At 38.2% G+C, this 15,704-nt stretch overlaps 1 protein-coding gene and 1 pseudogene across 8 annotated transcripts in view; one reads left to right on the top strand and one right to left on the bottom strand.

Moving 5' to 3' along the window:
* Positions 1 to 15,704, bottom strand: part of PARD3 (par-3 family cell polarity regulator) — a 644,160-nt gene that overhangs the window by 138,370 nt on the left and 490,086 nt on the right. For all 8 annotated transcript variants that reach the window (XM_028120914.2, XM_028120917.2, XM_028120915.2 and 5 more), the window contains one exon: positions 11,911 to 12,153. In XM_028120914.2, the coding sequence (XP_027976715.1) occupies positions 11,911 to 12,153 (243 nt within the window). The remainder of the gene's footprint in view (positions 1 to 11,910; positions 12,154 to 15,704) is intronic.
* Positions 713 to 7,031, top strand: LOC148163626 (ubiquitin-conjugating enzyme E2 E3 pseudogene; annotated as a pseudogene).

Below are 15,704 nucleotides of genomic sequence, written 5' to 3'. Positions count from 1 at the left end.
AACAAAATGCATGGTAAAGTTTACAAAATAAAGATTCTCTAAATGAAACTGTTAGCCCTTCATTGGAGCTGCTGGATGTGCTATAAAGTTCAGAGTATGGTATCTTTGAACATACACTTTAATTCAGACTTTATACTATTTCCTCTGTTCAGACTGACATTACTAAGTCACAAGATTTTAGACTGAATTCATGCACATGCAGGAAATCCTCTAGACTCCTGAAGGTAGTATTCTTCAGCAGTTCACTTGGATAATCTGAGTTCTGCTGTGAGCTGAGTTCAGTGGCCTGTTGGTCTTTCCTTTGCTCCAGGTGCAATCAGCACCTGCCCCCCCACATCCCCATACCCCTGCCAGGAAGGTTAACAGCACCTGGGGCTGGGGCCAGGCAGGCCTCTCACAGAAGTAACCAAGAATTTCAGGTAAAACAGGGTACTAAAAAGTACAAGTTCAGGTTAAGATTCATTTCTTGCCCAAAAATATCTATTCAACTTCTAAAATTATAATACATTTGTAAAAAAAAAAAAAGTTAAGCTGAAAGAGCCACCCACCCACCCCGACACCTCACCAAAAGGAATCACCTACGAGACACTTACCTGGCCCCAAAGTATTTTCTTTTGAGAACAGACATTTTAAAAACTCTGAATTCCTGCCCACCCCCCCCAACAGCTGCCTCCATTTCCTTAAGGAAGGGTTTTTTTCTCTCTCCCTCCCCCACACTGTAGCGGCGCAGGAGCGGGCCGGGCGGGCGGCTGAGTTTTCCAAGAAATAACTTCACCAAGATGTCCAGTGATAGGCAAAGGTCCGATGATGAGAGCCCCAGCACCAGCAGTGGTAGTTCAGATGCGGACCAGCGAGACCCAGCCGCTCCAGAGCCTGAAGAACAGGAAGAAAGAAAACCTTCTGCCACCCAGCAGAAGAAAAACACCAAACTCTCTAGCAAAACCACTGCTAAGTTATCCACTAGTGCTAAAAGAATTCAGAAGGAGCTAGCTGAAATAACTCTTGATCCTCCTCCTAACTGCAGAGAGAGACCCAGCGAGAGAAGGAACACGAGCAGGGGGAGTGGGAGAGGGAGAAGAAGGCTTCCCGCGGAGCAGGGAGCCCAACGCGGGGCTCGACCCCAGGACCCTGGGATCATGACCTGAGCCAAAGGCAGACGCTTAATGACTGAGCCACGCAGGCGCCCCTGTAGTGATCTTTTAAGGCCCATTTCAAATCCTACATCTTGTGAAGCCTTTCCTGCACATCTCTTGAGAGACTTATGTATTATTTATTCTCTGCTAGTTACTGCCTCTTGTCATTTGCCCTTTCTTCCCAACTAGACTTGGGTATGGGTCTCATGTTTCTTTATATTTTCATCTCTTGGTGTAATGTTCTTGCATTACATTTTAGAATAATTTTAATAAACTTGTTAATATGTTAAACAACAACAAAAAAAACCTCTGAATTCCTAAGGTTTCAATCCTGTAACCCCTGTATAGTCTATGAGGTAGAACTAATAATAAAAGACAAAAACTGATATAGAAAATTCAGTTTTAAAAATATTTGTGAGTTTTACAGAATATATATACACTCTAAAATACAATGATTTATTGATCCATTCATTCTATGAACATGAGTCCGTTTTATGCAATTTCAAATATATATTCAAGTAATTACTACATATTCATAGAATATATGAATTATCTAGTCATTTTCTGTACTGTAACAATACAAAAAGCTTAGAATTTCCACATTTCTATATAATCATCTATTTTAGTGGAAGATGCTAAGGACTTCCCAAACACTTCCTTAATTGGAAAATACAACAAATATTTTTCAATCAACTACTATTTCTCCTTAAGTTACACAAAAGTCAACCAATGAGGAACTGATGAAAAGAAAAGGAATGAAACAGCAAAAAAGAGACTAATTGGGCAGTTATCCATACTCGGGGCTGGGGGGCCAGAGGAAAAAGCTCTAGAACATCTGGGAAGTTAATTTAAAAATGGATTTTGGAGTCAGGTCTTGATAAAGTCTCCCCAAGAGTTGAAAATGCATCTCACAACAGGGCTCCATATAAATCCTCATGAATTTATATTAAGAGTTGACTGATATTCCAGCTTTGTTCAGGAGAAAGAAAGAAAATAATACCAACCGAAGACCACTATATACCAATAAGATTGGTACTTGAGTCCATGGGTTCGGACTGTCTACAGGACAGGAGGACCAGGTAGTTGGGACAGAATAAAAAGATGAGTTATCATGCCAAGTTGCATTTAAAGCAGGATCTTGGAGCTTCTGTTAGACGGCTAAAATCAAATGAAATACCAAAACAGCTCAAGCAGATTTCAACCACAGTGTAGCTAGCTCATCATCAAAGCCCCAGAAGTTCAGTGCCCTGCAAAGGGGAAGACATTAAAACAAAAGCCAACACACTGTGCTGGAAAATTATTTGCCTGATGACTACCAAGGTCTAAGATAGTTTTCCCTTATCCTCATATTTCTGTGGAATATTTAAACCTTCTCTAAGGCTAAAATAAATATATAAATAAACAACCCCCATTACACATTACTTCTACAAACAAATTGTGGTTTCAGGCAATGTTAATCAACAAAAAGAATTAAACAAGAAGTCTTTAAAATTAGCCATGACCTTATTTATGGCTTCATTACTTTCAAGATTTCATTTGTTGGGTTGTTTATGTCACCTCAGCCTTTAATTTAATTGCTGCATCTCTAACTATATTAGAACAGCTTAATGAATGGTGATTGCTTGTTTTTACCCACCAAAATTTTTTTTTTTAAAGATTTTATTTATTTGACACAGAGAGCGACAGTGAGAGAGGGAACAGAACAGGGGGAGTGGGAGAGGGAGAAGCAGGCTTCCCGCCGAGCAGGGAGCCTGATGCGGGGCTCGATCCCAGGACCCTGGGATCATAAACTGAGCCGAAGGCAGATGCTTAACAACTGAGCCACCTAGGCGCCCCATTTACCCACCAAAATTTAACATTTGCACAACATATAACGACCAAAGAACCACTTAATTCACCCATGTATCTCATGAAGTTGGATTTATACTTCTAGAAGATCCTCTGTTTTGAAAGTAGGATGTGAACCAATATGACACAGTCTGATATAATTAGGAATGAGGCTGAAACAGGAGGTCTTGGAGGCCCACAGACGCTGTGCTGAGGGCTCAGACTGCATCGAGGAGACAATGAACAGCCACAGAATAATTTTAACCAAGGGAATGAGATGTCAGATCTTTATTTTGCATAGAAAACTCCAGGTACTGGGAAAAGTAGGGATTTGAGGAGAACAAGACTGGAGCGCAGAGAGGGAGATGAGTTAGTAGACCCCTGCCAGCCTACGTGTCGTGGTGCAGAAGGAGAGAAAGGATTTGGAATTATTTAAACTGTAAAACTTGTAGGCCTCCATCACTGAATGAGGTGGGAGGGAGGGGGAAAGGAGGCTGGCTGCCAAAGAAAGATTTATGTCTTGAGCAAATCTGGGGATCTTGGAGATTCGGCTCATGAAACTAGAAGAGGCTTGGAATGAAAGTGATGAATCTGGTTTTGGATAGGTTGGGTTTAGGTACCTGAGAGACACAGGAAGCCTGCACTCCCAGCTAGTAGTTAGCTCCAAGGGTCTGGGGCTTAAAGGAGAGGACTGGGCTAGTGCAGGTTACCCATCACCAGTGCTACACAGTAGTTAAAACTTTAGCCAAAACACCACATAGGGAGTAGCAGTGGTCCAGAGCTATTTCCCTAAAGAATTCAAACTTAGCAGGAAAGAAGAGAATCCTTAAAGGGACAGTTAAGAAATAGTCCTATAGGAAGTAGGAAGCAAGAGGCAAACGTTGCACACACAGAAGCACAGAGAAGAGAGTTTCAGGAATGCCAGAGTGATCCCGAATGGAAAGAACTGAAGTGTTTACTGGACCAGGAATCTCGGAGACCATTAGGAAACTATAATTACATTGTGGTTTGGGAGGTCAGAAGCCCAAAATGGGTTTCACTGGGCTAAAATCAAGGTGTCAGCAGTGTTATGTTCCTTCTAGAGGGTCCAGGGGAGACCGTTTCCTTGCCTTTTCCAGCTCCTAGAACCCACTTGCATTCCTTGTCTCATGGTCCCTTCCTGTCTTCAAAGTCAGCAGACCGGCATCTTCAAATCTTTCTCTGATTCTGACTCTCCTGTCCCCCTCTTTCATTTAAAACGACTCTTATGATTCCACTGAGCCCCTTCAGATGGATAATCTAGGAAAATCTCCCCATTTTAAGATCCTTAATTCAATCAGATCTGCCATGTCCATTTTGCTGGATAGATAGAGCAACATATTCCGAGGTTCCAGGGATTAGGAAATGGGCATCCTGGGTGGGGGTGGAGGGCATTATTATGCCTACCACAAAGAAGGAATGTGATGTGGGAAAGAAGACCCAGCAGTTTATATCAAATCTAGATTAATCTTTCAAGAAGTCTGGATTAGAAGTGAAGAGGAAAAATAGGGCAGAAAATAGCTAGAAGGTAAAAAAGGATTTTTTTTAACAGCATGATAAAGACATCTGCATGGTTACCCACTCTGTGGAAGAGCGAGCAGAGAGGCACATGCTGAAGAAGGAGCTGAGAAGGACTGATGGAACAGGCTCCTTGCAGGGTGGGGTTGGCAGAGCGCACACAGAACTGGCCTGGAAGAAGGAGAGCTGACCCACAGCAAGTAGGGAGAGGGAAGGAGCCGGGGCACAGATGAAGGTGGGTGGTAGGGTTGGACAAGAGAGGCAAGTTGAAGGGAACAACCCAGTTTGGGACATTTGCTGAGGTGGATGGAGCTAGCCGAGGTCAGCAGGTCAGAAAAGGATAGCTAAGGACACTGAGAAGGGCCTGGGGTAGAGCACATGAATCAGCAATGGCACCAACTTGCAAAACTCATCATGACAATGAGATTTACTACCTTTGAGAATGACTTTCTCATATTTCAAGAAAAGCAGAGATGAAGTAAATGTAAGTAAATAAAGTGGTATTTGACTTTTTGAATATAGCAAATACAACTTTGTTATGTGACCCAACATTTTAAAAAGAGCACTTGTTTAATAACTACCTATATCTAAGAAAATTAGTTTTGTTCTCTGTTTGTCACACTTCCTTTTGACACAACTGGATTTCAGTTTTAATGCGGGAAAAAAAAACAAGTTCAAAAGGGTCTTTTCTTTTAAAATCCACATTTTCTTTTTAGTGGTAAAATGCATGCAAAAAGCATATGATTATGGTATTTATGTTTCCATTAAGGTGTCCTGAACAAGCTGGGAGAGTCTAGCTTACTATTTTCCTGCTATTTAGATTTATAGCAGCACAGTACCTATTTTATTTCAATTATATTTGAGGACAATGCACTCTTGGTGGCAAATGATTGCCTGGTGACAGTCAGCAAATGTCCATTAGAGCTGTTTTTCTGTAGTTTTTAACTACAGATTCTGGTATCTGGATATAAAAATATGAATTGCTTGGTATCTTCAAGTAAATAAAAATATGATTGACCAGCATTTCATCATTTCTTTGTTAGAATTCAAAGCATACGAAGCTTTTAAATTTACATGAAAAGAAACTTTTGGTAAGTGTCAAGAAACACTGAATAAAGTTTATGAATATCACACCTGTAGTTGACCTTTTAAACAAAATGATTAACCATAGGTGAACAGTGGACATACATGAATGCCAAGATAAAGCTATGCCCAATATGCAAACTATAAATTATTTCATAGCTTCACTGTTAGCCTTAATAAACTAACTTACATTAGAGATCCATTTCATCTTGTTTGTCTGTCTGTTTGTTTGTTTCATTAGCCCAAGAGTACTGCTTTCCAAAGGGCGAATGGACCGGTTGCATTATAGTCAACTGAGGTGCTTGTTGAAAATGTGGTTTCTTAGTCCCCGACCAGACCTACTGCATCAGAATATGAGGGGAGGTCAACACACCGGCATTTGTGCGAAGCATTCCAGGTTCCTCGTATACATGCTAAAATTTGAAACTTCACTATTCCAGAATGCAGTCTGTGACAGTTCTTAAGATTGTGATTCCTGCCCATCCACCCTACCTGGAGATAACCTGATGTAAATAGAAATGTCAAAATTTTAGACAAGGTTTAAGAAGTTCAAGTTTCTGTATCTCCATGGAGCTTTGCAAGCTTGGAATCAGCAAGAATTTCATGAAAGTAGAACACGAAGAACTTCAAAGAATTCCATGAAAGTACAAAATGAAGACCTTCAAATTGTCAAAGGACTGAAATCAAACGAGAGATCACATTCTTACACAACTATTCCCCCTACTTATTTCACTCAACTAAGCCATTTTACAGTATCCAGCACTTACAAGTATTTACAGAGAAGAAGCACTCCACAAGGCCTCATACTGAACCCAGTACGTCCTAATTTAAAGAGGAATGTTCATGATGTGATGTGATTTATGGAGAACACCTGGAGACTAAGCTATTTAATGACTCAGTGGTATCAGTAGAGATGCATGCCCACACTTTTACATGTATGTTACGTGTAAGGAATAAAACCTATCTTAATTTATTTCAATTCCATTCTTGGCTTGTTTCTGCACCCAGGTGGGGATGGGAAAACACCCATTTCCTAACAAACAACAGCAACATCAAACACTTAAATAGGGTTTATTGTGGACCAGGGACAGTGCTAGTGCTTTTTATGTATTTTTTTATTATGTATTTTATACAGAGAGAGAGAGAGAAAGAAAGAGCACACATGTGGGAGCAGGGGAAAGGGGGCGGGTAAAAGGGGAAGAGAGAGAGAGAGAAGCAGACTCCCTGCTGAGTGCTGGCCCCACCCCACCCCCCCAACCACCATGTGGGGCTTGATCCCATGACCCTGAGATCATGACCTGAGTCAGACGCTTAACCAATTGAGTCACCCAGGCACTCGGGTGCTTTATATGTATTAACAGACGTAGTCTTCCCCAAGCCTGATAAAGTAAGTGTCATTGTTATCCCTATTTTACAGATGAGGAAAATGAAGCAGAGAGTTTACACAGCTGATGGTGGAAGAACCCAGAACCAAACTCAGGCAGTGTGCTCCACAGTTCAGGCTCTTGTACATTACACTTTATAGCAGGATTGTTGAGAGAAGTAAGAGCTGCCAGGAGATGGTGCTGTATCGGAGTGAAGAAGGATGTATGCTAGCAGACATTTAACTAATAACATTTATTTAAGTACAGGCTAAATAAAGTGAAAAGTAGAAGAGCTAACTGAGCAAGACTAGAAAACTTTGCCCACTATTTAATTTCCCAAAATACCGTGGAGATGATTTGACCAGGGCATAGTTCTCCAGACAGTCTTGATCTAAGGATGATTGTTTCCTTTGGGCTCTTGTGTGCATAATTTACTAGGTTCCAAATGCTATTTGGCTCCACAGAACAGAAATGATGGAGCGTGACTTAAACAAGTAAGAGGCTCAAGTTGCACAGGTCACAAAGAGGGTGGGCATGCCGGGATTAGAACCGTAGTTCAAGGGAATGGGCTGCTTCCCTCTTCCTCCATGTGGCCTTCATCCTCAAGATTGTTAGATAAACCCTACCTTGGAGCACCCACCCAAGTTCTAGGCAGGAAGAAGGGGAAATGGCAAAGGGGAAAAGCTGAGTTGGCTCAATTTTTTCCAATTAGAAAAAAACTAGCTTTGCAGAAAAAGTTCCATCCAGATCCACTTCTAACTCATTAGTCAGAATGATGTCACATAATCACCTTTCACTGCAAAGGAGCCTGGGAAATTGAATTTTTATCTGGGCACATTGCCAGCCTGGACAAAACTGGGATTCTATTAAGTGAGGAGGAAGGAGAGAACAGGTATTGGGAAGGCAGCCGGCTGGGATGTCTTTCACAGTGGGAACAAGTGTATCAGAGAGCACTGTATCAGACTCTCAAGTATCTAGGCACCTGAAGATATAATCAAGTAGGAAATACAATCTTGCCAAAGAAGTATAGGATTATGAATCATTTACATAGCTAAATCTTTGAGGTCTCTGGTTAAAATCAGAATAAAATGTAAGTACACCAATATTTTTGTGAGTTTAAGCCTTATTATTCACATAAAACAGAAGGGTAGGGTTGACTTCTCTTTAGCATCAACCCAAAATGAAAAGCCAAAATGTTACCGAGGGCATTAATGAAATGTAGTAACAATGACACTGTGACCAACACATACAGGCAGATAAGAGTTCAAGTGCCAGTCAAATTAAACTGGCATGGAAATATAGATGAAGGTACCCCATTAAAAAAAAGCATTTTATAAATAGTCTGTGGAAACTGAGAAAGTATCCTATTTTGACACCAAATTCACAGCATTTAATGAATTAACTCTGGCTATTTCTGTGGGGGGCTAACAGATGCATATTTCTAACTACACGATCAATCAAAACATTAAGCAGTGAAATTCCAGAATGCTGCTTTCTCACCAAACAATGAAAATCCCAAAAACAGATGCAGGCTACACTTCAGATTGTCAACTGACTACCTATAGTCCCATGAAGTCCAAACATTTGAATAGTAAATTTGCACCAGTTCACCAATTACAAAATTTGGTGAAGTTTAATTAACTGATGGGAGTTTCTTTATTTGGTATATTCTTCATACAAGAAATACATTCTGAGGAGTGTTAAGTTTTATTTGTTTTCATTTGAATGATTATTTCTTAATATAAGCATTTCTAGGTCATCTTATAAGTGGGTTATCTCACTGTCTGAATTTAAGTTTCCAAACACGAAGGCACCAAGAAATGGCATTTTCGTTGTCTCAAGTTACTGATACCCAAAGCAAGTTGGACGTCACATGTAAATGATGCCCTGATGTGGCATGGAGACCAAAGGTAGCTGGGTGCAAGCATGCAAAAGAATCGCAGAAATCTTACAGAGAAAAGGGATGGGGGATGGAGTCAGCCCTTGGCTTGTAAGGGTAGGCGCTCAAACTCAAATGAACCTGCCATGGAGCAGCTACCACCATATTAATGATTTGTGCAAGAGTTTAGATTTTAAAACACATTATTGGCCACATTAAATTAACGTTGTTCATTTGAATGTAATGGTTTTGCTGTTTTGTTTGTATTTAATTTGTAAAGATGTTTGGTTTTATAGTTGTATAATGGCTGTAAACAGAAGGAGTTTAGCCGTATTTTATTTTTATACATATTCAAGTAACATTATAATCAAAACTATTTAATTCTGTACTGCAGTATCAAGAGATTGTCCTTTAGAAAAGAGTCTCTATTACTACTCAAGTCTGAGAACCACTTTTCCACCACTTTCACTCTGACAGAAAAAGACAATGGAGGTGATACTGTTATTTCCAAGTCAAATTCATATTCGATGACAGGTTGGTAAAGAAGTACTTTACAGGTGTGATAACTCCCAACTTTTTCTATTACTAATGTCATTGTTTGGTGGACATCCTGTTCTCTGTAAAAATGAGAATTACAGAAAACTAAAAAGTTCCTGTGATCCTTTTTAAAGAAAAAATAAAGTCTCTCTCTCTTGAGTTGGCAGTGCCTTAGAAATCCTCTAGTCCAATCACCCTTTGGGGGCACAAATGCATGAACTTGAGGTCCCCAGTGGTGCACAGCTGTCTAGGCCATGCCTGAGTGAGGCTGAGGGGGGCTTCTGAATACAGCAATGTCTATGATGTGATTTTTTGAGCTGTTCACTGCCTGGTCTGACTCATCCCCAAGACAAAAGTCTCTGCTGAAACGTCTTGCCGAGTGGGTTTTTGATAGAAATGAGTTCAGGAGGCTGAGTTTCCGTGTGGGGTCAGCCGGGTGCAGAGCTGAGACTGCAGGCAGGGATGCTGGAGCCCAGGAGGAGATGGTGCTCTGAGCACTTACATCCTTTTGAAAATTTGCAGAAACTGTCAGGGGAGATTTAGACTCTTGTGGGGCACCAGGTTTTCAACTGGGGTTTAAACAACCGCTTCTGGCCTTAAGGGGTTGGAGAGGTGCCTCTGGACTCCCATCTCTCATGTCAGCTGGGACTTCGAAGCCCCTACAAGCACATGCACTACTTACTAGATTTCCAAACTAGATGTGGGAGGTGCTGGGAATGACTAATATTTTTATCAATGATCAATACAACATTAATTTTCTTTTAGTTCTTCCAAAAGTTACTAACAGGCAATGCCAATGTTTCTGCTGTCCTTTCTCCCAAAAAAAACCACTTTCAATGGGACAGTCATGGCCTTGAAGTGCTATTTGACCTTCTACAAGCAGCTTTCACAAGTAGAACAAAAACCAAGTAAGAAGTTTCTTATGAAAATGTCACTGTTACTGATAATGACCTTATTCTTTGAGCCCTGATACATCAATGTTGGTTAACAAGCACTTTGAACTTTCTAGGTGATCACACCAAAGGGGTTTAAATAAACCATAATCCTTCTAATGTTAACTTACATTACTTAACTCATTACAGTCAACATCAAATAGATTTTCATAAAAAAGAAAACCTAAAACCAAACAAAAAAGAGAAAGAAAAAAAAGAGAAAGAAAGAAAGAAAGAAAGAAAGAAAGAAAGAAAGAAAGAAAGAAAGAAAGAAAGAAAGAAAGAAAGAAGGAAGGAAGGAAAGAAAGAAGGAAGGAAAGAAGGAAATAAAGAAAAAAAAAAATAATCGGACTAGAGTTTTACCCTAAGGCCTGCTTATCCTTTTGCTACTCTTTAAAATGCTTCCTTCTGGGTTTGCCTGAAGGTTACCTGTTACATTTGCAAACCCCCTATTAAAGCTGGAACTAAATAACTAAAATAGACTGCTTGCAAAACGTAGCAGCCAAATCACACATGGGTGCTAGAGATGAACGAATTCCATCTCGTCTCTAGTCTTGCAGGGTCCATAAAGTGCAGTACCAGAGACCAGCAGCACCAGCCTCAGACCAGACAACTTGTTAGAAATGCAAATTCTAGGCTCCACTCCCTTCTAGGCCCGCAGAATTGAAATTCTGGGGAAGGGTTAAGCAATCTGTGTTTGAAGAAACCCTCCAGGCGTTCTGATGCAAGCCAAGCTTGAGAACCACACCCTTTAAGTGAAACCTATTTTGAATGTTCAAAGCCTAGCTCCCCTCTAGAGAGCAATGATTATAAGAAACCATTATAATATATGATGAGATTAGTATATTGTTTATGATAATAACATGCATATGTTTCAGATAAAAATAAATGAGAATTATTTTCCTCCTGAACTAAACTTTAAAGGTGTTTGAACACAAAAATGGATAGGTGGAAAAATATGTTTTTAAAATGTTTCAGAATTTAAAATATATAGCCATTAATAAATATATAACCATAGAGTTAGTTAAATTTTGAAATAAGTGTGCAGTCATTAATACAGAGTCAGCCTTTCACTCCTTTGTGCTATACTAATATACATAATCACACCTTGGTCTGTGGCTATTAATAAGCAATTTGGAGACTGGCTATATTATACATTTCATCACTAATTCTTTCATAATAGAAAATCATGTCACCAAAAAATGAGGCCCTTTAAGTAAATCATAATTCAAACAAATCAGGCCACTCTCCACCTATTTAATTACTGTAACTAGAGGCTCTGTTAGCAACAAAAGGAAATACAGCTTAAGTAGAAGAGCCATAATTTCAAGTTTGCTTTTTATTTGAGTTACAAACTAAAGGTTAGTTCTCCATTCTAAAACCATTTTAAGGACAAGATGAAATATGTTGGAATCATTAGAAAAGCTATCAAAACCTCTCCTCCTCTTTCCATTAACCTTCGATTTGTGTAAACTCAATACTTTTAGACACAACGGCTTTCTAAAGGCCATTAATAAAAGGCAGTCCTGGTATGAGAATTGATGAACAATCTACTCCCTTGTCAAAAACTATATAAAAGTTGATTTGGAAGCAATACCTTGATTGCTCCTGGAGCCTACCTGTCTACAGATGAAGGTTTGGAATTCCGCGGCTTCTTCACTTGGGCATACAAAGCATCCATCATATGTCCTTCTCTTGGGCTCTGGGGTCTGGCATTGAGAGCCATAGAACCTTCATAGGAAGACATTCCCCCATACATCAACTCATCATTACAACCCAATGTCCGATGAAAATCTTGGATTTCAGCATAGTCACGCTCTCGAGCTTGTCGCTCTCTAAATTCACGAGTTTTGGCTTGAATCCTGTAAAATTAGAACAAAGTTGAAAGAAGAGAAATGATGCCTTTTCTAAGAACTGCATATAGAAACATTCATCAAAATATGTCATCAAATACATTTTATTTCATGCAACTATAAGAAGATTGATGGTATAAACAATGGTATAGTCGTTTTAGATTGTCAAGGTAATATCATGGATGCTCCAAAATAACTTTAGGTAGCTTTTGTTCATGTCAATAAGATACAGTCATGACTTACATCTTAATTTAAATTGCCACTGATTAGTTTTAGAAATTCACCAGGAACAGACAGTTTTAGGCATCCACCTGAGTCTTACTCATGAATTTTTTTAAAGCAAGAAGTGATTTTTTTTTTAAAGTTACACACACAAACACGCACACATGCATACTATATATGTATAGATTTATGTGTGGGTACATATTGTATACATCTTACTTATAAATATATCATACACATACAACATATTATGAAACCTAAACATGAATCCATACCATCATTCTCTATTAATGGCAAAAGAAGATCTCAGTTTAATGACACCAGCTTTGATTATATGCGATGTATACAGAACTGGCAAATCCTGAGACTAAGGACAAGAAGGCACGTATCCAATCAAATTCTGAAATAAAACTTTTCTGTGTTATAACTAAGAAACAGATCTTAAATAACCACTTTTACTGAAGATCGTTTAGATATTTCCTAAGATTTTATTGAGCTACTTGGTAGAAAGGCCTTTTCAACCTATAATATATTGATGTAATTCATATCCTAAGTTGATCTTAGCTACCTAAAAATAATTAAACGCCCCTCAATCGAATTTTAATGATTTTTGTTGGGGAAAGTAGTTCCATTATATACTTACAAATTTAGCTGTGTACTTAAAAGTGAAGTCTTATGTATATAAAGCAATATGTTAGACTGAATTTAACATTTTATTGCAAAGTTACTTGCTTTTTTCATATTTGAGGTAAACCACTGCGAGCATTCCTGACATGTAAGTATATATTGAAAATACAGAAAAGATACAAAAGCCAGATAAAGATAGTATAAAAATTAAAAAGCAAAACTATGAGCCAATATCCTTCGTGAATATAGAAACAAACACCCTTAACAAAATATTACCAAGTAGAATTTAGCACTATATAACAAGATCATACACCATAACCAAATGATGTTTACTGCAGGAATTCAAGGCTGGTTCCATATTCAAAAATCAATCAATGTGATCAACAAATTAGCAGGTTAAAGAAGAAAATCACATGATCATATTAACTGATGCAGAAAAAAGCATCTGACAAAATTCAACACCCATCATGGCAGAAGCTCTCAAAAAAACTAGTAAGAGAGCATAGCTAGCTTCCTAAACTCGATAAAGAACAACTATAAAAAACCTGTTAGTAAAGTCATACGTCACACGTCACACGTCATATCATATGTCAAAGACTGAATTTTAAGATTAGGAAAAGGCTAGGGATGTCTGCTCTCCCAGAGAGCTGGAAATTCTAGACAGTGAAATGAGCCTAGAAAAAGAAATGGGTGGTATATAGAATAGACTGGAAAAAAAGAAATAAAACTATTCGTGTTTGTGGATGACATAATGGTGTCATTGCAGGTCTACATTCATAGAAAACCCCAAGGAAGGGGTTTAGAACTAAAGATAAATTCAGCTAAGTAACAACATACAGCATCAAAAAAAACCCCCAAATCCATTGTATTTCTATATGCTGTCAAAGAACACAGATGCTGAAATTAAGAATACAATGCCATTTACAAGAGCTAAAAAAATGTAATATATACACAGATAAAAACTAAAGGTTGGTTTATAGATATGTACAAACATATAGAGATATCAATCTAACAAAACATGTACAAGACTTATATGCTAAAAACTACACAGTGCTGATGAAAAATCACAGAAGATCTAAAAAATGGAGAGACTCAACATAGTAAAGAAGTCAATTTTCCCCAAGTTGATATCCAGGTTTAATATGATTCTTATAAAAATCCCAGGAAGATTCCTATAGATATAGACAAAATTATTTTTAAATTTATATGGAAAGGCAAAGGATAGAGTAGCTAAACAATTGTAAAAAGAATAATAAACTGGGAAAAACCACACTTAGCCATGATAATCAAGACTGTGAAATCTATGGAGGGACAGACACACAGATCAATAGAACAGAAGAAAGAACCCAGAAATAGCCAAGTAAGGTTGACTGATTTCTCTTAATTACACAAAAGTAATTCAATGAAATAAAGCATTCTTTTCAACAAATAGTGCTGGAACAATTAAATGTCCCTAGCCAAGAACAAAAACAATACAAAACAAAGCACCCTGGATTTACACATCATACCCTACACAAAACTAATCCAAAATGAATTACATATTTAAATATAAAAATGTAATACTATAATACATTAGGAGAAAATCCTTAGGACCTAACACTTGGGGAATAACACCTAGAAATGATACCAAGAGCATCATCCATAAAGAAAAGGCATATAAACTGAACATTATCAAAACTAAAAGCATTTCCTCTCCAAAAGACTCTATTAAGAGAATGAAAAGATAAGTACAGACCAAAAGAAAATATTTGCAAACCACATATCTGACAAATAATTCATGTGCAGAATATGTAAAGAACACTTAAAACTCGACAATGAGAAAAACAATCCTATTAGAAGAGAAAAAGACAGGAAGCAGTATTTCTTTGAAAAGTATATACTGATAACAAATAAGCACATGAAAGATGTTCAACATCCCCAGCCATTAGGGAAATGCAAATTAGGACTACAATGAGCTATTACTGCACACCTATTATATCAGTTAAAATAAAAAAGTGATAATATCAAGTGCTCGCAAGGATGTAAAGAAATTGCACCTGTCATACATTACTGCTGGAAATGTAAAATGGTACAACTGCTGTGGGAAACAGTCTGGCACTTACTCACAAAACTAGACATACACTTACCATACCACTCAGCAATTGCACTTCTAGACATTTATCCCAAAGAAATAGAAACTTGAGTCCATACAAAGACATGTATGCAACTGTTCAAAGACTCTTTATTTCTCATATTCAAAGATTGGAAAAACCAAAGGATGCAACAACAGGTGAACAAATAGACCAAAGTATGTCCTTATCACAGATCACTACTCAGCCATACAAATAAACAGACTATTGATACACACAGCAACTGGAATAGATCTCAGGGACATTACGCTATGTGGGAGACAAAGTCAATCTCAAAAGGGCACATACTTTTGAAACAAAATAAGATTTCATTTATATAGCATTCTCAAAATGACAAAATTAAAGACCAGGTGAAGAGATCAGTGGTTGCTGAGATTTAGCAACAGTGGGAGCAGAGGGGTGGGTGTGACTAATAAAAAAGTAGCACGAGGAAGATCTTTGCAAAGGAATAGTTCTGCTTCTTGATTGCAGTGGTGGTTACATGAAGCACACACATGATCAGATGACACAGAACTATATACACACATGGTAGCAATGCCAATTTCCTGGTTTTGATATTGTACTATAGCCACGTATGTTTTA

This window comes from Eumetopias jubatus, unplaced genomic scaffold (genome assembly GCF_037043125.1).
Source record: "Eumetopias jubatus isolate StellerSeaLion01/CBP00866 unplaced genomic scaffold, mEumJub1_p1.0 scaffold_8, whole genome shotgun sequence".
Classification (NCBI taxonomy): domain Eukaryota; kingdom Metazoa; phylum Chordata; class Mammalia; order Carnivora; family Otariidae; genus Eumetopias; species Eumetopias jubatus.
Note: the sequence above shows the minus strand (reverse complement) of the source record. Positions and strands in the feature narration are given on the sequence as shown.